Genomic DNA, 23,145 nt, shown 5'->3' with positions numbered 1-23,145 from the left:
ACTATAGCCTGGGAATCAGAGGTCTGCTCCAAAGCTTCAGTGTCTGCTAGTCAGCGGAGTAGCCATCGCCTGTAGATCTAATTACAAATTTTTAACTGCATCTAGCCCAGGCAATACTTTGGGCCTAGTAGCAGTGTCTGCTAGTCAGCGGAGTAGCCCAGCTGTTAAGCAAGCTACATCACCTGTGGTTTGGACACTTAATTTTTTCAAAGGAAATGCTTCGGGCCCCCGGGACACTCAGTGAAGAGCATCGGGGGAGGCACCCCAAGGCACAGGGGCTGGGACTGGCGGTAGGACGCCTTACGGTGTTCCGCCAAGCTCCATCCTTATAAAAGCTTTTTAACTGCAGCAGCTTTAGTGGACGCTACTGGAGCTGGAATTACCGCGGCTGCTGGCATCAGACTTGCCCTCCAATAGATCCTTGTAAAAGGATTTAAAGTGTACTCATTCAAATTACAGAGCCAATTTAAATTACAGAGATTAGACCTGCCTCCACCGCGGGGGGTCTCGACCCACCAGCGGACAGGCACCAGTTTTGGGATAGGGGGGCTGGCCGTCAGGGTCCACCTGGGCTCTGGCACAAACCCGGCGACACGGAGGTCGCACAGGCAGGAATGGACTGGCCGTGTCGGCTTCACACTCCAGCGTAGTCCCTCTGCCCGCTCGCGCCCGTAACCTCAAAGGGATGCGCAAACGGCTTTTCTTCCAAGGGCTGTTCCCCATCAAGCAGGAACGTGGGGGAGCTCAGGTCAGCCTTCCACCGTACTCGACGAACCGAACCCGAACACTATGGGGGTGGCTCAACTCTAGATGTGACCCATTTTGATCACTTCCTATTGCATTTTCTTATTTTTATTTTATGGTGTTTATGAATTGGGTTAATTAATTTTTTCGGACACAGGAACACCATGTGTGTAATTTTTTTTTTTTTTTATGTGGGAGAAAGTGGAGGGGTGATTTGAATCTTTATATTTTTTATTTCTATTTTTAAAAACTTTTTTTAATGCATTTTTTAGTCTTTTTTTTACATTTTTGTAGTACTTCGCAAAAATCATGGTCTCCTATGAAGCCCAGCCAAAGACTGGGCTTCAGCGGACCACCGCCTTGGTCTTCATCAGACCTCCGCCTGCCATAGCAACCCAAAGGCACCCCACGATCTCATTATGAGGTGGGGAGGGCGAAACACGATTGTGGACGTGTGCTGTACATGCTGCTGCCAAAATTTGACAGCATTTAAAGAAATAGCAGCAGCAGCCAGAGCTTAACTCCGCTCGCTGCTGTTGGAGGAGGATTATGGCTGAATAAGTCATCCATCATTGGCCAGCAATGATGCAGGCTCAGCCCCTGAGCCTGCATCACAGACAGGGACCCGACATTGACCGTACGGGACGTCTAATGTTTTTTCTTACTGAATCTGCCCCTTTATTGTAATATTGTATATTTATAAACTTACTGTAGATTTCTGGATGTGGACTACCTATAAAATATCAGCTAGTATAAATATAATGACTCTTTGACCTTGACTTTTTCCATTAATATTGCTGTCTTGCAGGCCTTTACAAGCACCATAGAGAAAGACGCACACTTGGCTGTGGGGTATTTTCAACGTGGCTCAGTCTTCTTCAAGAAGGGCAAGTAAGAGACATCATGAACTTGTCAGGATATAGGATAGTTAAGGACACATGGCACTCACGTCTCTCGCTCACTAGTTACATCACACGATGTACATACAGTATGTGGCACGTGGCACTCCTACTCTGGGTACTTGTCATTTAGGAAACATGGCACTCACGTATTGCCCTAACTACATGCTGCACACATAACAGACACACATACAGTACCGGTCAAAAGTTTGGACACACCTGTTCATGCAATTCTTTTCCTTTTCTTATTGGAATATGCACATAGATTCAGACTGAAGGCAGCAAAACCGCGAAGGAACACATATGGAAACAAGAAACACAAGTGAAACCACCCAAAATATGTGTTAAACCTTAGATTCCTCAAAGTAACCCCCCTTTTACTCTGATGACAGCTTTACACCCCCATGGCATTCTGTCATGCACCTTCACCAGTCCGTCACCTGGAATGGTTTTCCAACAGTCTTGAAGGATTCTCTAGAGGTGTTGAGCACTTTTTGGCTACTTTGACTTCACTTTGCGTCCAACTCATTCTAAAGCATCTCATTTATGTTGAGGTTGGGTGATTATGGAGGCCATGTCGTCTGATGCAGCACTCCATTCCTCTCCTTCTTTGTCACATAGCTCTTACATAGTCTAGAGGTGTGTTTTGGGTTATTGTCCTGATGCAACACAATTGATGGTCCCCTAAAGAGGACTCTTCTCGTTTGCAGTCCTCAGTAGTGGCCTCTTTGCAGAAATTTTACAATGAAAATATATATAAAAAATATATAGACTTGCGCTGCTAACAGAGTGTAAGAGTAGATGAGTATGGATGATTTTAAAACAATTCATCTAGAACACAGTTAAGAGGTAATACACAAATTTGATTAAAACCGATTAAAATTGGATGACTGGGAAGGGTCCCCGTGGTCCTGTTTAAAGTGCTTAGTGCTTCTTATTAGTAGGATTCCTGTTAGTAGGATGAAGAGTTTTCTGTGGAAGAGAATCCTGTTTAAGCACTTTAAACAGGACCACGAGGACCCTTCCCAGTCATCCAACTTTAATCGGTTTTAATCTAATTTGTGTATTACCTCTTAACCGTGTTCTAAATAAATTGTTTTATAGTTATCCATACTCGTCTCACTCCCACACTCTGTTACCAGCTCAAGTCTATATATTATATATTTGTATTTATCCCCCAGACAACTGTGGTAGTTGTTTATCTTGCAGCAGGTTCATAGTGTCCACCCACTAGCGCCACCACCCTCATTTTACTTTAATTTTACAATGAAGGCTGGCTTTTCACAGTGTTATCTGGACAGTTGAGGTTGAGATGTGTCTGCTACTTGATGTCTGTACATCAGTTATGAGAGCTGTTATTTGAGATGATGTCAATTTGCACTTTGAGTCTGGTAACTCTGATGAACTTATCCTCTGCAGCAGAGGTAATTCTTGGACTTTCTTTTCTGGAATGGTCATCATAAGAACCAGTTTAACAATAGAGATTGATGTTTTTTATGACTGCACTTTAGGACACAGTCAAGGTTCTAGCAATTTTCCAGATTGACCGACTTTCGTGTTTTAAAGTAATAATTTCTCTTTACTTAGTTGAGTGATTTCTGTTATATTTTGGCTAAACAGTTGTGGAATAAGGCTCAGCACCTGTTGGTTGCAAACACTTTCTGAAGGCCGGGGATTCCACAAATGAACTCTTGATGAGGCATACCTGTTCATTGGAAGTAATTCTGAGTGTACACCTGACGAAGCTGCTTGAGAGAATGCCAAGGAGATATAAAGATGTCATTAGAGTAAAAGAGGGTACTTTGAGGAATCTAAGCTTTAACACATATTTTGGTTTGTTTCACATGTTTCTTTACTCCTTGTTTCCATATGTGTTCCTTCGTAGGTTTGCTGCCTCCTGTCTGAATTTTCAATGTGTACATTCCAATAAGAACGAGGAAAGCCATTGAATTAACAGGTGTTCAAACTTTTGACCGGTACTGTGGGACACATCACACATACACTGTACTCACAAACTCAGATAGGAAATATAAAGGACATATGTCATTCTGAAACCCTAGATAAACAATGCAAAAGTGCAATAGGGTCTTATCCAAGTATTAAAATGAAAAACAAAGGGTAGGGGTTGCTCACCTTAAGGGGTTGTGTGAGACACAACACCTAGAAATGTATAAATCACAGCCGCTGCAACTTCCAAAGGATATATGTACAAATGGGCCAAGGGCGATGAAAGTATCCTGAGCAACTGATAAATAGTTTGTTTGTTTTATTTGTGGTTTGTCTTGAAGAAGGAGTTGGAGTGACTCCGAAACCCATTGACATTAAACCAATAATTCTTCATTTCATCATGACTTGTCATTTATCAGCAGTGCAGGATACTTCCATCGTTCTGAAACTCTAAACATTCCGCTCTACTACAGGGAGAATGTAGAATTACATGACGACCAAGGTCTGTACTAACAAATGGCAATGTATTTATGTGCAGGTATAGCCAAGCACTGGACGACTGGTCTCGCTGCTTTACAGAAATGAGGGGCAACCAACTCATTGACTATAAGATCCTGGGTCTGACATTTAAACTCTACAGTTGTGAGGTGAGAAAAGTATAAAGCACGATACCCAAATAGTCACAATTTAGATCTATTAATATCAATCTGAATGAAACACACCACTGGTATTAAAATGCCAAAAGTTGCAAAATTTTGGAGCCACTTTTTGGATGTAAAAGTTTTGATGAATTGGGGCCAGGGGTGGATTAAGAGTAGCAAGGGCCCAGCGCAGTTTAGAAGGCGTGGGCAACCCCCAACACACACACCTGATGTATCGCGTGACATGTCACCTGATCCCCCTGATAGATCATGTGATAGTTCATGTTAAATTAATTCTGCACAATACTAATATTTTAATTATAATTATTTTTTTACATTAATTGTATGACTTAATATTGAGCACAATTAAGTATGCTGACATCCCCCTATATACAGTATGAGACTCTACTTACAATATGAGCTTCCACATAACCCTCCTATATAGCCGGAGGCCGCACGGCGCCCCCCCCCCACGCACAGCCGGAGACTGTACGGCACCCCTCAGATACAGCAGGAGGCCGCACGGGGCCCCCCAGATACAGCCTCCGGCCATATCTGGGGGGGCGCCGCGCAGCCTCCGGCTGTATCTGGGGGGACCCATGAGGCCTCCGGCTGTATCTGGGGGGACCCATGAGGCCTCCGGCTGTATCTGGGGGGTGTCGTACAGTCTCCGGCTGTGTGGGGGGGGCTCATATTGTAAGTAGGGTCTCATACTGTATATAGGGGGATGTCAGCTTACTTAATTGTGCTCAATATTAAATCATACAATTAATGTAAAAAATAATTATAATTAATATATTAATATTGTTTAGAATTAATTTCACATGAACTATCACATGATCTATGTGGATGTCACGTGATACATAAGGTGTGTGTGTGTGGGGGGGGCAACACCTTCTAAACTGCCCTTGCTACTCTTAATCCACCCCTGGGGAGAGCAGTGGGCCAGCCATGCTGTAAACTGGCTCTATGCTCTGCTGGAGGCTGGAGCTGGTGGGCGGAGTCTCCTCCTGCACCACACAGTCAGCAGCTGGTGAGTCATCCTCTGCAGCGCCGGACACACCAGTTTTGCAGAGCGGATTCCATCTTCCGACTCCCGGGCCCTCCTGTCACACATTATAATGAGGGCAATCTGGCCATGAGCCCCCCGGGAGCCCTGGGCCCCGGGGGGTAGGCCAGATTGCCCTCATTATAATCCGCCTATGAGTGGGGCCATAATATGATAACAACTGCTTACTGATGGTTTCCAATTAAAGAGAAAGACATTTTCTTGAGTAAAAATGAATAAACAATTGAAATTCTATAAAAGTTAATAAAGATTTCTTAGGCCGTGTTACCATGTATCGTAAATTCTGCAGGGGTGGGGAAGGGTATGGGAGGGGATTTCAGTGGGTGGGTTTCCGTCCACCGCCGCCCCCTGTCACTGCTGTGCACATCCTCAGGATGCAGACAGCAGTGAATTCATTAGAACCAAAGAGACTCTTTTCCAAATAATGAAAATACCCACAAGAAAAAGAGTGAAGGGCATAAAATTGGAAAAATAAATAAATATATAAAGTTTATTGATAATAAATAAAATATCAATATGGTGAGATAAGGTCAAACTAAAAAGATACACATATGGAATAAGATGTAAAAAGGAAATCCTTATTGTGAAGAGGCAAAACCTTCCCCAGCAAAACCACTCCTTGTGGTGACATCCTATGAGAATGACATAGATAAAAGCATCAGCCATATTTAAAAAGCACAATGGCTAAAAATGAATCCCATAGGTGTCCACAGCAACTACAACACTTGTCTAAGTATATAATGTTATAATACAAATAAATATGCATAGCAGGTACAAAGTGAAAGTGCCAAAAGCCCAGAAAAGGCTATCCATGAATCTAGGCTAAGTAATATAAGTGCCTATATACATATAATACAAATGTAAAAGATGTATGTGAAGCAGTGAATTCATTGGTGGAGGACAGAGCTGCCAGCTCCTTCTTCCACCAATCAGCATGTGCGACTGAGCCAGCAGACACAATGACGCCACTACATCGTACTGCTGAGCGGAGCGCCGGGTGAACGGGAGCGAGGTGAGTATGTTGTGGTTTTTTTTTTTCATATGTGTATGGGAGGTTTGCATGTATATGGGAGGCTATGTAAGGGCTCATACTATATATAGTAGACCATGTGAGGGCTCATATTGTATATAAGGGGTTATGTGGGAGTTCATACTGTATATAGAGGCTATATGAGGGTTCACACGGTATATAGGAGGCTATGTGGGGGCTCATACTGTATATAGGAGGCTATATGGGGGTTCATACTGTATATAGAGACTATGTGAGGGCTCATACTGTATATAGTAGGCCATGTGAGGGCTCATATTGTATATAGGGGGCTATGTGGGGGTTCATACTATATATAGGAGGCTATGTGAGGGCTCATACTGTATATAGGAGGCTATGTGGGGGCTCATACTGTATATAGGAGGCTATTTGGGGGTTCATACTATATATAGAAGCTATGTGAGGGCTCATACTGTATATAGGCTATATGGGGGCTCATACTGTATATAGGAGGCTATATGTGGGCTCATACTGTATATAGGAGGCTATTTGGGGGCTCATACTGTATATAGGAGGCTATGTGGGGGCTCATACGGTATATAGGAGGCTATGTGGGGACTCATACGGTATATAGGAAGCTATGTGTGGGCTCATACTGTATATAGAGACTATGTGGGGGCTCATACTGTATATAGTAGGCCATGTGAGGGCTCATATTGTATATAGGGGGCTATGTGGGGGTTCATACTATATAGAGAAGCTATGTGAGGGCTCATACTGTATATAGGAGGCTATTTGGGGGCTCATACTGTATATAGGAGGCTATATGGCTGTTCAAACTGTACATAGGGGGCTATGTGGGGGCTCATACTGTATATAGGAAGCTATGTGGGGGCTCATACTGTATATAGGAGTCTATGTGGGACTTCATACTGTATATAGGAGGCTATATGGCTGTTGACACTGTACATAGGGGGCTATGTGGGTGCTCACACTATATTCAGGGGGTTATGTTGGGTGTATACAGGGGGGCTGTGTGTGGGTCTCACACTGTATACAGGGGGTTCATGCTGAATATAGATTGGCTATGTGTGGCTCTTACGGTATATAGGGGGCTGAGTGTGTTCTCATACTGCATATAGGGGGGTCAGCATACTTAATTCTGCTCAATATTAATACAATTCATATTAATATAAAATAATTATAATTAATGTGTTAATATTAGTATTGAGCTGAATTAACTTCAGCCTATTGCTTCGGACTTCTATAACAGTCACACTCTCTCATATGGCCCCTTGGTTACATTAATTGCCCACCCCTGCCTTGGCCATGTTCACACGATGCTTTTGAGATGTGTATGTTTTGCCGCATTTTTAAATAATCATAATAAAAGCATTGCAGGAAGGTTAGGTCATAAATCAGCTTAGAAGATCTGTAAAAGGAGAAAGAGAATCATTTAATCCCTACGGTTAGATGAGCTTACTGACGGATTCACTGATAACTCATTCTGCAGTCTGTTATGTACTGAAATTCATAGAAGATGTAAAAATCAAAAGGTCCAAATTTTTTTTAATGAAACCCTATTGCAAAATTGCTTTTTAGCCAAAAGCAGCTGAGAGATAACGATTCTTTCAGGTTATGTTCACCTGTAGCAGATTTGTTGTAGAAATATTTGTGACTGAAAATCAGTTCTGTTCATGCGAGTCCGGTTGTATTTGCAGTGTGTAAATGGATTTCTGCAAAAAGCAGTAGTGGAAGTTTCTGCAGCATATCGATGGCATGTGAGCATCCCCCAAATGATTGCCTCCCCCGCTATGGAGAGGGCACGGACAGGCGCATTACCGTTTTTTACATTTGTTGTTATCATTGATATTTTTAAACACTTTTTCCCTTTTTTTCTTTCAGATCCTGCATAATATTGCACTTGCAAATGCAAAAATGGAGAATTGGGAAAAAGCAGAAAAAAGCATTATCCTTGCCCTGAGTCAGAAAGCAGAGCCGCGGCATGGCACCAGGATAGAGAAGGCGATGCAAGAAATCCTGGTGAGTCTTGGACTCGTTCTAGAAACTACGCACAATTTTGACTTTAAGACCAGAATCACACCAGCGTATATTCTCTCATCCGAGAGAATCGGATCGATTATACAAAACACCCTCTGATCAAACATTGATTATAGTGTGATCTGATTTCCTCGGATGAGAAGATGGAGAAAAAGATGTCTCCTTCTTCTCCATTGTGTCAGTGCACTCAGATGTCATCCGAGTGCAGTCCGATGGTTTCTACTGATTAATTGATTGCATGGCCGAGTGCAATCTGAATATCAGATCAAACTCGGGCATGCTGCAATTTTTTTCCTTGGACACACTTTGTCCAAGGAAAAAATCGGACATTTGCATGGCGCCATAGAATAAACATTAGTCTGAGTGTGAGTTGATGTCTTGTTGGTTCACATTCAGACCGAAAATACAGTCTGCACAAGCACTTAATAATATTTCTTTGCATGCATTTTTTTTTTCTTATTTAGGCCATACATTTCATATATGGCTGACATATACAGTAATTTCATAGTCTACATTAGCCTACCTATGACAGTACAGTGAAGGACAAGGTAAACCAGACTAGTGATCAAACATTATCAGGCACTAATGCAAAATCTGGTGAATGCCATTAATCATACAGGCGTCTACAGGTGATTTGTGCCCCTAAGGCTCAAGACCCCTGGTATGATGGCAAACTCTGCACTCCCTTTTTAATCTGATCAATTTTTTCACTAAAAATCATTTTTGTTAAAAAGTTTGGTCATAAATCAGCTTAGAAGTTGCTTAGCAGAAGAGAGATAAGAGGTTCAAAAGCTAGTTTTAGCTGAGCTCACTGATGGAATCAGTGTTAACTCACTCAGTTTGGTCATAATTCAGCTTAGAAGTTGCTCAGAAGAAGAGAGAGAAGATTTTCAAATGCTTTTTTTCGTTGAGCTCACTGATGAGATCACTGTTAACTCATTCAATTTGGTCATAAATCAGCTTAGAAGTTTCTCAGAAGAGGAGGGTTAAGAGATTCAAATACTGCTTTTAGTTGAGCCCACTGACGGGATCACTGGTAGCTCATTCCACAGTCTGCTTTGCACTGTAATATTTAGGAGATGTTTTAGCTAAGTGGTCCAAATTTGTTCACTTAAACTCCTCTATGTGGTTTTCAGTTTGATCACAAAGCTGCTTTAATATAGAGCAAACTGCAGCTCCAACCTTCTTCTGAAGCCGCTCCATTTTCCAGTTTAGAAAAAAACATGTTATTCTGTGCAATGACAATTCCACCCTGTAAGATAATATGTCTGAAAACCACGGACGGAAGTCAGGATGATAAAGCAATCTATGTTTAGTAATAGTTTCACAAGGCTATGTAAGACCAGAATGTGCTATTTTAATAGATTTGGAAATAGCAGCATACGTGACCACTGCATGACACACACATATCCGCATAAGTGCTATCTGTAAATTGGGAGATCCGAACGATACAAATCCAGATCCATAAAAGGCAAACATATAAGACCGGTGGTGAATTGCTGTAGTCTGCGAGTTGGATACCAGAAAAGTTATGGAGAATATCAATACCCTTCTCTATTTTGGCACCAGTAGCAAACATAGAAAATAGGGAGTCTTGTACTAAGCATCAATATGGGAGCCTCATCAGAGTGCTCGGTGAGCCATATAGGACAGGAGGGCTTAATGTGTCTGTTTCCCCCTTCAACAGTTTCATGAGTCCTGGATCAATTCCCTAACTCATTTTGTTGCAAGCAATGCAATTCCTCCATTGAAGAGTGTCCGGTGCACCCTTGGTGTAGCCAAAAGCGCTCAGTGCTCGATTCCGTCCCTCAATTACCATGTCTTCACGGGTTCCTGAATGTTGATTGGCAGTGATCACTTGGTTAGTGAATGGCGCCTGAAAAGAAATTTCAAGCATGCTAACACTGTCTGTCACAGCATGAGCGAGCACAGGCCTCTATCGTCTCTGCTGTGGGCGCTCACTACACTGCCTCAGCAGAGAAGAGAGTGGGCTGCGCTCGCTCCTGCACTTGTTTTAGCTCTCATTCAGCGAGCACTGTCAATCAACATACAAAGAGGCAGCAATGCATGGTATTCGGGGGGGGCGAAATGGTGCACTGCACACTTGTGGCCACACCAAGGGTGCACCAAACACTTGCATATCAGACAAACTGTTTGTTTTTTTTAATGCTCATGAAAGGCAGCATTTATTACACCAGAGATATGATTTTTATTGGGGATAAGTGCAGTAGCGTAACTTGAAGCTCGTGACCCCCAATACCAAAGCTCGAACAGGTCCCCCAACTATTGCAGGGCCCTGATAAGAATAGTCTTTTCATATGGGCCAAAGGGATCTTTTGGGCCCCCTGAGCACCAGGGACTGGGTGTGATTGCAGCCCCTGTACCCACTGTAGTTATGCCCCTGGCCAAGTTCCCTATTTGACCACATGTTTAGTTTAACTATTGTTTTCTGGGCTGACAAACTCCCTTTAAAGGGAACCTCTTGGCAGGGTTTTGCTATGTAATCTGAGAGCAGTATAATGTAGGGTCAGATACCCTGATTCTAGTGATGTGTCACTTACTGGGCTGCTTGCTGCAGTTTTGATAAAATCAAAGTTTTATCTGCTGCGGATCTAGCAGTTCTCTGAATGCTGAGCTCTGTGTAACCCCGCCCACACCACAAATTGGCTGCTTTTGTATACACTATACATAGGCAGAAAGCTGCCAGTCAGTGCTGGGGGTGGGTTTGGATTACATGGCAGCAGATTTACTAGACCCATAGCATTAATCTCCTGCTGATAAAACTGTGATTTTATTGGTAATACAGCACACAGCCCAGTAAGTGACACATCACTGGAATCAGGGTCTTTGCCCCTACATTATGCTGCTCTCTGATTAGGAGGCAAAACCTGGTGACAGATTCCCTTTAAGTGTATGGGCGCAACCAGGGCTGTCCCTCCTTTCTTCAAGAGCCCCATAGTTGCATCATTGTCTGCTCTATTAGAATGAAGCCATTTCTAAAAGTAACAATTGTGTTAACGTTTTAATTGATATTTATGCAATTACCTAATATATTCGTGTAGATCTAATGGCACCACTTACAACACAAAATATATTAATACTGAATACAGAGAACAAAACATAGATTAGATAAATGCCCCTGTCCTTCTTTCCCTCCAATCCCTGTATTTTTATTTATTTTTTTTAAATTAGCAAAAAATAGAATTTAATACTCCGGGGAACGCTGCAGAATTTTCCATAGATCGTGAAAAGAACATGTATTGTTCCTAAAGTGTTCTGTAAGGGGCGCTCTGCTTCAGTTGGCGGCACCCAATGGTGCTGCACAATTACGAGATGTGGGCTGACAGCTATTTTTACCTCCAGCTCTTTCAGCGTCCTGCTAATTATCTCACCATCAAATGTTCTTAACAAAGGAGAAGAAAATTTCCCGAACAAGATCCTCCGCAGAAAATGTGATTTTATAAGAATATACGATGACGTCACTCAATAGCGTTTTCAGTTTTTGACTTTTGAAATCCTTTGGACAATTGTGTTTGATGCGGAGACATCGCTCGTTCCTTACATCGTAACGATGAGAATTAATGCTTACAATGAACCATTCTGATTCCACATCTATTTTTTTCTTTTTTAGAAACAAAAGGACTTTCCTTCTTTAGAGATGCCAAAAGGGAGGTTATTTCAGCCTAATGAGAGGCTTGTGGAACAACTGGAGAAGAAAGACTACTTGGGAAAAGCAACCGTATGTTCCGAAAACTCCACTGGGCATCACAATAGCATGAATTTTATTAGAAATGGTACAGAAAAGGCACAATACAGTCAGACATGTAATGTTATCCTGGCATTCACCAAACCCTACCATCAGATAGAGAGTCCAGTGATGGCGGCTTTACACCACTTCATCCTACGCTTCGAATTGTGCTTGGTGATGCAAGGCTTGCATCTAGCTGCTTGGCCATGGAAAGCCATGCCATGCATCTCCCAGTTCACAATGTTTTTGTGCTGATTGTAGTCACTGTACTTTTGGACTGATCGACTCAGCAAAGCATTGATGATGTTTACCCACTCAGCACTCAGTCCTATTAAAGGACCACTCTCAGACGTGGACTGGAATGGAACTGGAGAATCCTTTGGTAGGCCCCGTGAAGAAGTGCTAATGAGTCGTGGTATTACACTTGATTCACAATTTGCAGAAAAAGGATATAGCAACTGTCAGAGTAGCCTTCCAAGTATTACAGCAGTCTGTTCCCAGTAAGTAGAGAACAGTTGCAACTGGTGAAAATATCAATCATGCACTGGAAGCTGATAGATGTCAAGGGGTTCTTCATACTTTGAGTTATTTCAAGTTTAGGGCTCATTCAGACGTGCGGTCCGATTTTTTTCACAGACCCCGAGATTAGCATTTCCGATTTTTATCCGACCCTTGGATCAAAATCGGACATGTTTTCGCAATTTCCCGCAGACCGCTTGGTCTGCAACAAATTGCAGAAATGTGAATGGTCCCATAGACTATCACAGGTAAAAGTATTAGCCGTGAAAATCACGGATAGCACTCGGACGTCTGAACGAGCCCTTATATAGAAAAGAAGCCACAAAGCTAATTTTATAATGCGCAAAGAAATCAACTTTAATTGGTTGAACTATCCAGACAGAATTCAATCAATTTTTCCACCTGTATACATAGCCTTGAATATTAACAATTTCTCAGAAAGATAATATTTAAGGCATTATGCCAAGAAAAAATTACAATCTGGGCATCACGACAAGATAAGCTCTACACTAACAAAATATAACTTTTTTATAATTAGCTGATAGCATACAAAATGGAGTATAACAACATAAAAAATGGTGACCACTCTGACAGTAACTAATGAGAATGTTATTGTTCGGCAGGTTGTGGCCTCTGTCGTTGACAAAGACAGTTTCTCTGGTTTTGCACCACTGCAACCTCAGGTAAAGAATTTTCCAACCTAATTTACACTCGTCTTATGCATCTGATCCTCTAAATATAGGAAAAACCTATACAGATAGCATAATGCCATAAGAAGTATATACAACAACTGTATTATATATATCATTATATATCTGAAATCTATAACTTGAAGAATTATCCGATTTGGTTTCTCAACAAATGAGTAGCGCTTCAGTAAAGATCTCTCTCCTGGAATGTCATGTAAAGCAAAAGATTTTTTAAAAATACACACGTGGTCAAAATTGTTGATACCCGTCGTTTAATGAAAGAAAAACCCACAATGGTCACAGAAATAACTTGAATCTGACAAGAGTAAAATTAAACTCATGAAATAGGCCTGGACAGAAATGATGATACCCCCGAAAATAATGTGACAAAAGGGACATGTAGTTGTGTCCACTAATTAGCATCACAGCTGTCTACAATCTTGTAATCAGTCAGTGGGCCTGTATATAGGGCTACAGATACTCACTGTTCTGTTTGGTGACATGGTGTGTACCACACTCAACATGGATCAGAGGAGGCAAAGGAAAGAGTTGTCTCAGGAGATTAAAAAGAAAATTATAGACAAGCATGGTAAAGGTAAAGGTCATAAGAACATCTCCAAGCAGCTTGATGTTCCTGTGACTACAGTTACACATGTTATTCAGAAATTTAAGATCCATGGGACTGTAGCCAACCTCTCTGGACGTGGCCGCAGGAGAAAAATTTATGACAAATCAAAGAGACGGATAATACGAATGGTAACAAAAGAACCCAGGATAACATCTAAAGAGATTAAAGGTGAACTTCAAGCTCAAGGAACATCAGTGTCAGATCGCACCATCCGTCGTTGTTTGATCCAAAGTGGACTTCATGGGAGACGACCAAGGAGAATACCATTGTTGAAAAAAAAATCATAAAAAAGCCAGACTGGAATTTGCCAAATGTAACGGGTCCGGGAGGCGGAACCTCTGAGCTACTATACAAGGGGGCGGCCCTTGTAAGGGAGCGGGTGGCAGTCTCTGGATGAACGGACAGGGAGATACGGCAAGTGATCAGGGCAGTCTCTGGGTGAACGGACAGGGAGATACGGCAAGTGATCAGGGCAGTCTCTGGGTAAGGGGTAGGTACGACCTGTGATGGCAGAGCCTCCGGGTAGGCTAGCAGGCAGATGGTAGATGGGTGCTCCCAGGTGAGCAAGCGAGAGTCTCTGGAATAGCAGGTGGTCACGGCACGTGACAACGGAGCCTCCGGGCTGGCAGGCAGGCAGGTAACGGAGAAGCGCTCCCAGGTGAGCGGGCAAGAGTCTCTGGAATAGCTGGTGGTCACCGCACGTGACAACGGGACCTCCGGGCTGGCAAGCAGGCAGGTAACGGAGATGCGCTCCCAGGTGAGCGGGCAAGAGTCTCTGAGATAGCTGGTGGTCACAGCACGTGACAACGGAGCCTCCGGGCTGGCAAGCAGGCAGGTAGCGGAGAAGCGCTCCCAGGTGAGCGGGCAAGCTGGTCCGTAGACAGACTGACCGGAGTTGTAAGGCAGACCGTCGGACCTCAGGCAAGCAGGCAGGTAGCTGATGTGCGCTCCCAGGTGAGCGGACAAGTTGGTCCTTAGACAGACTGACCGGAGTTGTAAGGCAGACCGTCGGACCTCAGGCAGGCAGGCAGGTAACAAGTATTCAGGCAGGAATCAGGCAGGTAACTAGCAGGAAACTGGCAGGAAACTGGCAGGTAACTGGCAGGTAACTGGCAACGGGACCTGAGGGCTGAAGCACAGGTGAGACACAGGAGCAAACAACATTGCTCGGGCACCTCCATTTTGGAGGAGGTGCCTTATATATGATGAAGTCCTCCGGCCATTGGCCGGGGACTCTTTAGGGCGGCGCGCGCGGCCCCTTTAAGAGGAGGGGAGCGCGCGCGCGCGCGCCCTAAGCACAGGGGCCGGGAAGGAGCGCGCGCCGAGAGCAGAGCAGGAGGAGGACGCCGGGACGGAGCGCGCGCTGACAGCAGAGCGGGGAAAGGACGCCGGGCACGGAGCAGAGCGGTGAGGGGAGCAGCGTCCCTGCCTAGCAGAGGGCAGGGACGCCAGCACTACAGTACCCCCCCCTTTAGGCCCCCCCTTTTTTAGGCCAGACAGAAATTTAGCTAGGATGAGAGGGGCATGGATGTTCTCCCGGGGCTCCCACGTTCTCTCCTCAGGACCAAACCCCCTCCAATCTACCAGAAAAAAGGTCTTTCCTCTTACCCTTTTGCTGGCAAGAATGTTCTCTACCTCAAACTTGTCCTCAGCAGAAACCAGAGCAGGAGGCGTACCTGTAGACTTAGAAAAAGAGTTAAGTACCACAGGTTTGAGGAGAGATACATGGAAGGAGTTAGGGATCCGTAAGTTGGCCGGGAGTTTCAATTTATAGGCTACCGGGTTGATCTGACCGATGACCACCAGTGGGCCGATGAACCGAGACCCTAACTTATAGGAAGGGATCTTGAGTCGGACATATTTGGACGAGAGCCAGACTTTATCCCCAGGACGGAATTGAGGAGGGTCCATCGCTAAATGCTGCCAGGGGGCAGCAGGTACTGGCAGAGGAAGAAGGCGGCCGGCCGACAGGTGTCTCGGAACTTTGTTGCGGGCGCAGGACACACAGGCAGAAACAAAGTCCATAACATCCTTGTGCAGGTTAGGCCACCAGTAGTGTCGGGTAATAAGCTGGAGGGTCTTTTTCCGACCGGCGTGGTTAGCTAGTTTAGACGAATGACCCCAGTGTAGGATTCTCTCCCGATCAGGTACCGATACGAACGTCTTACCAGGAGGGAGACAATTTAGACTCACGGGAGCCACCTGCATTACTCTGGCGGGATCGATGGGGCAGTCACATGGTCTATGAGGTGGTGATGTCTCTGCCTCCTCCTTAACAAAGACATCAGCACTAGACCAATAAGGAATCGGAAGTCCAGGTAGATTAGCTGGGATAGGAGAGGGACGGACGGAATGGACGGGAACCAGGCAGGTTTTATGACAGGCCTGTCCCCAGTGAAGGACTTCTCCGGTTTGCCAGTCAAGCACGGGTGCATGTCTCTGGAGCCAAGGCAGACCTAGCAAGAGGGCGTGAGGGAGACCAGGCAGAACGTGAAAGGAGATACTCTCTGAATGCAGCATTCCCACCTGCAGAGTAATGGATTCGGTGATGAATTGGATGGGGCGAGGTAAGAGGCCCCCATCCACGGCAACAACAGACAAGGGTACAGCCAGAGGTTTGGTGGGGATGCGGAATTTCTCCACCAGGGACTGTGAAATAAGATTTCCGGCTGCTCCAGAGTCAAGTTGGGCTAGTTCGGAATAACGATTCTCCCCGCAGATGATTGAGACTGACAACAGCAGGGATGGAGAGGATTTATTTTTGTCTAGATCGACCCCTCTGAGTGAACCTAGATACAGGCGTTCTCCCGACCTCTCCGGGCAGGCACGGATCAGATGCTCCTTACTGCCACAGTAGAAGCAGCTCCCCTCGGCACGGCGGAAATCCTGACGGGATTTGACCATCTTGGTCTGGTCGACCTGCATAGGCTCAGGAGAGTGTACCTGGGGAGAAACGGAAGGAATGACGGGTTCCTGGAAAGTAGGAGCTAGACGTGGAATCCTTCTCTCACGGGTGACCTCTTTGGCACGCTCCTGGAACCGTAGGTCAATCCGGGTGGCAAGGGTTATTAGATCATCGAGAGTGGTAGGAATGTCCCGACCAGCAAGTTCATCTTTAATACGGCCGGACAGACCCTCCCAGAAGACGGATACCAGGGCTTCGTTATCCCAGGCCAGCTCCGAGGCAAGGGTACGGAACCGTATGGCATATTGGCCCACGGTGAGGCTTCCCTGACGGAGGCGAAGCAGAGAAGATGCGGATGAGGTCCTCCGTCCGGGTTCGTCGAAGGCTTTCCGGAAAGCCATGAGAAAGGCAGGCAAGTCGGACACCAGGGGATCTCCTCTCTCCCATAGAGGATTTAGCCAGGCCAGGGCCTCCCCGGTGAGATGGGACATGATAAAGGCAATTTTGGCTCGGTCGGAGTTAAACTGGTGGGATAATAGTTCAAAATGCAGGGTGCACTGATTTATGAAGCCCCGAGCCAGGACGGAGTCGCCTCCGAAGCGAGGAGGTGCAGAGAGCCGGGGTCCGGAAAAGGATACCATGGTACTGGCGGAGGTTGTTGGTGGATCAGACAGAGTGTTCAGGCGAGTATTAACATTCCGCAGGTGACCCAGGATGGTCTCCTGTTGGGACCTCTGACGGGACAGTTCAAGACAGAGGTCCGAGAGCGAGGGAGCTTGGGTGCCACCGGGTTCCATGGCCCGAGCAAACTGTAACGGGTCCGGGAGGCGGAACCTCTGAGCTACTATACAAGGGGGCGGCCCTTGTAAGGGAGCGGGTGGCAGTCTCTGGATGAACGGACAGGGAGATACGGCAAGTGATCAGGGCAGTCTCTGGGTGAACGGACAGGGAGATACGGCAAGTGATCAGGGCAGTCTCTGGGTAAGGGGTAGGTACGACCTGTGATGGCAGAGCCTCCGGGTAGGCTAGCAGGCAGATGGTAGATGGGTGCTCCCAGGTGAGCAAGCGAGAGTCTCTGGAATAGCAGGTGGTCACGGCACGTGACAACGGAGCCTCCGGGCTGGCAGGCAGGCAGGTAACGGAGAAGCGCTCCCAGGTGAGCGGGCAAGAGTCTCTGGAATAGCTGGTGGTCACCGCACGTGACAACGGGACCTCCGGGCTGGCAAGCAGGCAGGTAACGGAGATGCGCTCCCAGGTGAGCGGGCAAGAGTCTCTGAGATAGCTGGTGGTCACAGCACGTGACAACGGAGCCTCCGGGCTGGCAAGCAGGCAGGTAGCGGAGAAGCGCTCCCAGGTGAGCGGGCAAGCTGGTCCGTAGACAGACTGACCGGAGTTGTAAGGCAGACCGTCGGACCTCAGGCAAGCAGGCAGGTAGCTGATGTGCGCTCCCAGGTGAGCGGACAAGTTGGTCCTTAGACAGACTGACCGGAGTTGTAAGGCAGACCGTCGGACCTCAGGCAGGCAGGCAGGTAACAAGTATTCAGGCAGGAATCAGGCAGGTAACTAGCAGGAAACTGGCAGGAAACTGGCAGGTAACTGGCAGGTAACTGGCAGGTAACTGGCAACGGGACCTGAGGGCTGAAGCACAGGTGAGACACAGGTGCAAACAACATTGCTCGGGCACCTCCATTTTGGAGGAGGTGCCTTATATATGATGAAGTCCTCCGGCCATTGGCCGGGGACTCTTTAGGGCGGCGCGCGCGGCCCCTTTAAGAGGAGGGGAGCGCGCGCGCGCGCGCCCTAAGCACAGGGGCCGGGAAGGAGCGCGCGCCGAGAGCAGAGCAGGAGGAGGACGCCGGGACGGAGCGCGCGCTGACAGCAGAGCGGGGAAAGGACGCCGGGCACGGAGCAGAGCGGTGAGGGGAGCAGCGTCCCTGCCTAGCAGAGGGCAGGGACGCCAGCGCTACACCAAACTACATGTTGAAAAGCCACAAAGCTTCTGGGAGAATGTCCTATGGACAGATGAGACAAAAATGGAAGTTTTTGGCAAGGCACATTAGCTCTATGTTCACAGATGGAAAAATGAAGCATATCAAGAAAAGAACACTGTCCCTACTGTGAAACATGGAGAAGGCTCTGTTATGTTCTGGGGCTGCTTTGCTGCTTCTGGCACAGGATGTCTTTAATCTGTGGTACAATGAAATCTCAAGACTATCAAGGGATTCTAGAGAGAAATGTGCTGCCCAGTGTAAGAAATCTTGGTCTCCGTTGAAGGTCATGGGTCTTGCAACAGGATAATGACCCAAAACACACAGCTAAAAACACCCAAGAATGGCTAAGAGGAAAACATTGGACTATTCTGAAGTGGCTTCTATGAGCCCTGACCTAAATCCTATTGAGCATCTTTGGAAAGAGCTGAAACATGCTGTCTGGAAAAGGCAACCTTCAAACACGAGACAACTGGAGCAGTTTGCTCATGAGGAGTGGGCCAAAATACCTGTAGAGAGGTGCAGAAGTCTCATTGACAGTTACAGGAATCATTTGATTGCAGTGATTGCCTCAAAAGACAGTTCAACAAAATATTAAGTTAAGAGTACCATCATTTCTGTCCAGGACTATTTCATGAGTTTAATTTTTTTTTTAAATTCTGTGGAAGCAGAAAAGCAATGTCTGACTTTCATTTGTTCATTTTCATAGATTTTTAATTTATTATTACTTTTGTCAAATTCAAGTTATTTCTGTGACCATTGTGGCTTTTTCTTTCATTAAACGAGGGGTACCAACAATTTTGACCACGTTTGTATATATTGGTATCAGGCCTGGCCTAATATTTAGGTAATATTTTATAGAAAAAAATGAGTGTAGAAAACGGTCTTAAACTTGTGGGTGTCCAGTTGTGTCTAGACTACCCCATACTGGATATTGTAGTTTTACCACTGGTTGTAAATGACTGGTCTATTGAGCATCAAATGGCCCTTAGGGCTTGTAGTGGAGCTGGATTTTATTGGTCATATCCAAAATATAAAGCAAATATTTTCAAAAAAAATTACACAATTTCGCAGTAGGGTCAAAAGCGACAGGTAATGAACTGCAGAAATTAGAATTTGTATTGTGCCCTAGAGAAGATCCGCTGATGGGCTGCTGTTATTGGTTTTCTATGTGCAGGCAGCTAATGAACATTTTAGTCTTAATTCACACTCGAAGACAAGTTAGCTTTTAGTATTCCCTCCATTCTACTCCCTAAGCACAGAGAACTGGACAACATACCTTTTTATGTGAGGTCAAGCCTACTGGGCCTTATCCTGGATTGAATAGGAATTAATGGGCACTTGTCTACAAAATTTTCCCTCAATGACGTGTAAATGGATAATTCGATCAAGCAAATCTATTAGGACTATTAACAAGACGAATAATGGATGTGTTTCTTCTGCTAAATCAGGTAAAAAGCAACAACTGGTTATTTGCCCTGTGGAACTGTAATTTGATCATCATAGAATTATAAAAAAGATTGGCTCCAAAGTGTAAAATAGTATGGGATGAAGTATATCCTCAGGAGTCAGGATTATATAGTTGGCTTTATACACTGTACATATTTAGATTTTATAGGATGTTTTGCCTTTTGTTCCCTTCAATAGGCCAACAACCCACCTGCACGTCCGAAAACCCCTGAGGTACTGAGGTAAGTGAAACAGGGAAAAAGGTAAATCTTTAACTGAATGGTGGGCACTCTACAGGAGATTAATCGGATACCAAAAGATTTAAAAATGTGGTCTTTTTTTACAGTCTGTAACTTTTTTTTCTTTTAAAAAGCTGAAAACTTGACTCCATAACAATACTTTTTCCTTGTATCAGACATGGAGTCAGTGGTAGACCATGTGCCTACATTCGGGCCCATGCACCATCATCCCTCCACCCTTCCTCGGCATCTTAATTGTAATGTTATCGGTATCCTTGGAATGCAGCTAAATTTCAACACAATGGTGGAAGAGGGTGCGGTCAGCTCTCTGCTCCACCATCTAGTCTGAGTGTCTGCGCAGCAGGCGCAATGATAACAGATTACGCCTTATGCGTCTACACACAGCACAGACCAGAACACTGCACTGGGTAAACAGGACAAGGTGAGTAGTTTTTGTAAAGGGACACTGTGGTGACGTCATACTGTGTTGGGGGCATTGAGAGGGCATCATACAGTAATGGGGTGCATTGTAGGGGCCTCATTTTGTTGACGGCCCTGTAGGACATCATACTTTGTTGGGGGTCACTGTGAAGACATCATAATGTGTTGGGGGGAACTGTAGTGGAATCCTACTGTCTCAGGGGAGACTAAAGGGGCATCATTCTGTGTTGTGGAGCACCGTTGGGGCATCATTCTGTGTTGTGGGGCACCGTTGGGGCATCATTCTGTGTTGTGGAGCACTGTTGGGGCATCATTCTGTGTTGTGGAGCGCCGTTGGGGCATCATTCTGTGTTGTAGAGCACCTTTGGGGCATCATTCTGTGTTGGGGCACTGTGGATGCATTATACTTTATTAGAGGCATTTTACTGTTCGTGTGGGAGAATTCTTTGTGAGGTTATCATTGTTTGTTTAATGCATTTTTTTTAGGGTTAATACTGCATGGGTACCATGAAAAGGGTATTGTTATGGATGAAAACACTAAGGGTTTTCAGTAAAGAAGCTATTTTTTATGTATGTGCAATACATATCCCTCTCACGGTCTTCAAAAATTATGAGATACTTCTCTTATCACTTCACCTATGTGATGTGACCTTGACGAATAATTATTATTATTATTTTTTTGCCGGTGGTGTTGACCCAATTTAGATTTTTGCCATGAAGTTCCATGATCTATATTTTCGCCCCTGCATAGAGTAAAATTATTTTGGGATTTCTTTACAGGACCCTACAAGGACAACCCCACCGAGTATTATTTCAGTTTACCCCTGAGACTTTAGAAGAGATGGAGGTCATGCCGGGAAATATTGTATTTGTGATCAAGAAAGGGAATGATAATTGGGCAACTGTTCTGTTCAATGGAAAGGTAATTATGGTGGTGGGCTGTAAGTCTGACTCTATGGCAAGATTATACAGTTATATGAAAAAGTTTGGGCACCCCTATTAATCTTAAGCTTAATGTTTTATAAAAATTGGTGTTTTTGCAACAGCTATTTCAGTTTGATATATGTAATAACTGTTGGACACAGTAATGTTTCTGCCTTGAAATGAGATTTATGGTACTAGCAGAAAATGTGCAATCTGCATTCAAACAAAATTTGACAGGTGCATAAGTATGGGCACCTCACCAAAAAAGTGACATTAATATTTAGTAGATCCTCCTTTTGCAAAAATAACAGCCTCTAGTCGCTTCCTGTAGCTTTTAATGATTTCCTGGATCCTGGATGAAGGTATTTTTGACCATTACTCTTTACAAAACAATTCCAGTTCAGTTAAGTTTGATGGTCGCCGAGCATGGACAGCCCTCTTCAAATGATCCCACAGATGTTCAATGATATTCAGGTCTGGGGACTGGGATGGCCATTCCAGAACATTGTAATTGTTCCTCTGCATGAATGCCTGAGTAGATTTGGAGCGGTGTTTTGGATCATTGTCTTGCTGAAAGATCCATCCCCTGTGTAACTTCAACTTTATCACTGATTCTTGAACATTATTGTCAAGAATCTGCTGATACTGAGTGGAATCCATGCGTCCCTCAACTTTAACAAGATTCTCGGTACTGGCATTGGCCACACAGCCCCAAAGCATGATGGAACCTCCACCAAATTTTACTGTGGGTAGCAAGTGTTTTTCTTGGAATGCTGTGTTTTTTTGCCGCCATGCATAACGCCTTTTTGTATGACCAAACAACTCAATCTTGGTTCCACAGGACCTTCTTCCAAAAAGAAATTGGCTTCTCCAAATGTGCTTTTGCATACCTCAGCCGACTCTGTTTGTGGCGTGCTTGCAGAAACGGCTTCTTTCGCATCACTCTCCCATACAGCTTCTCCTTGTGCAAAGTGCGTTGTATAGTTGACCGATGCACAGTGACACCATCTTCAGCAAGTTGATGCTGCAGCTCTCTGGAGGTGGTCTGAGGATTGTCCTTGACTGATCTCACCATTCTTCTTCTCTGCCTTTCTGATGTTTTTCTTGGCCTGCCACTTCTGGCCTTAACAAGAACTGTCCCTGTGTTCTTCCATTTCCTTACTATGTTCCTCACAGTGGAAACTGACAGGTTAAATCGCTGAGACAGCTTTTTGTATCCTTCCCCTGAACAACTATGTTGAATAATCTTTGTTTTCAGATCATTTG

General features: G+C 44.9%; 1 protein-coding gene across 1 annotated transcript in view; it reads left to right on the top strand.

Annotated features, from left to right (window-relative positions):
• Window positions 1–23,145, top strand: part of NCF2 (neutrophil cytosolic factor 2) — a 53,113-nt gene that overhangs the window by 6,200 nt on the left and 23,768 nt on the right. Inside the window, exons 2-8 of the mRNA XM_073642613.1 lie at window positions 1,553–1,635; window positions 4,129–4,237; window positions 8,194–8,331; window positions 11,981–12,088; window positions 13,240–13,299; window positions 20,474–20,517; window positions 21,736–21,877. Coding sequence (XP_073498714.1) covers window positions 1,553–1,635; window positions 4,129–4,237; window positions 8,194–8,331; window positions 11,981–12,088; window positions 13,240–13,299; window positions 20,474–20,517; window positions 21,736–21,877 — 684 coding nt within the window. The remainder of the gene's footprint in view (window positions 1–1,552; window positions 1,636–4,128; window positions 4,238–8,193; window positions 8,332–11,980; window positions 12,089–13,239; window positions 13,300–20,473; window positions 20,518–21,735; window positions 21,878–23,145) is intronic.

The sequence above is a fragment of the Phyllobates terribilis genome, unplaced genomic scaffold (assembly GCF_046119375.1).
Source record: "Phyllobates terribilis strain yellow unplaced genomic scaffold, ASM4611937v1 Scaffold_8__6_contigs__length_399053987, whole genome shotgun sequence".
Classification (NCBI taxonomy): domain Eukaryota; kingdom Metazoa; phylum Chordata; class Amphibia; order Anura; family Dendrobatidae; genus Phyllobates; species Phyllobates terribilis.
The sequence above is the reverse complement of the archived record's forward strand: the minus strand, read 5'-3'. Positions and strand labels throughout refer to the sequence as shown.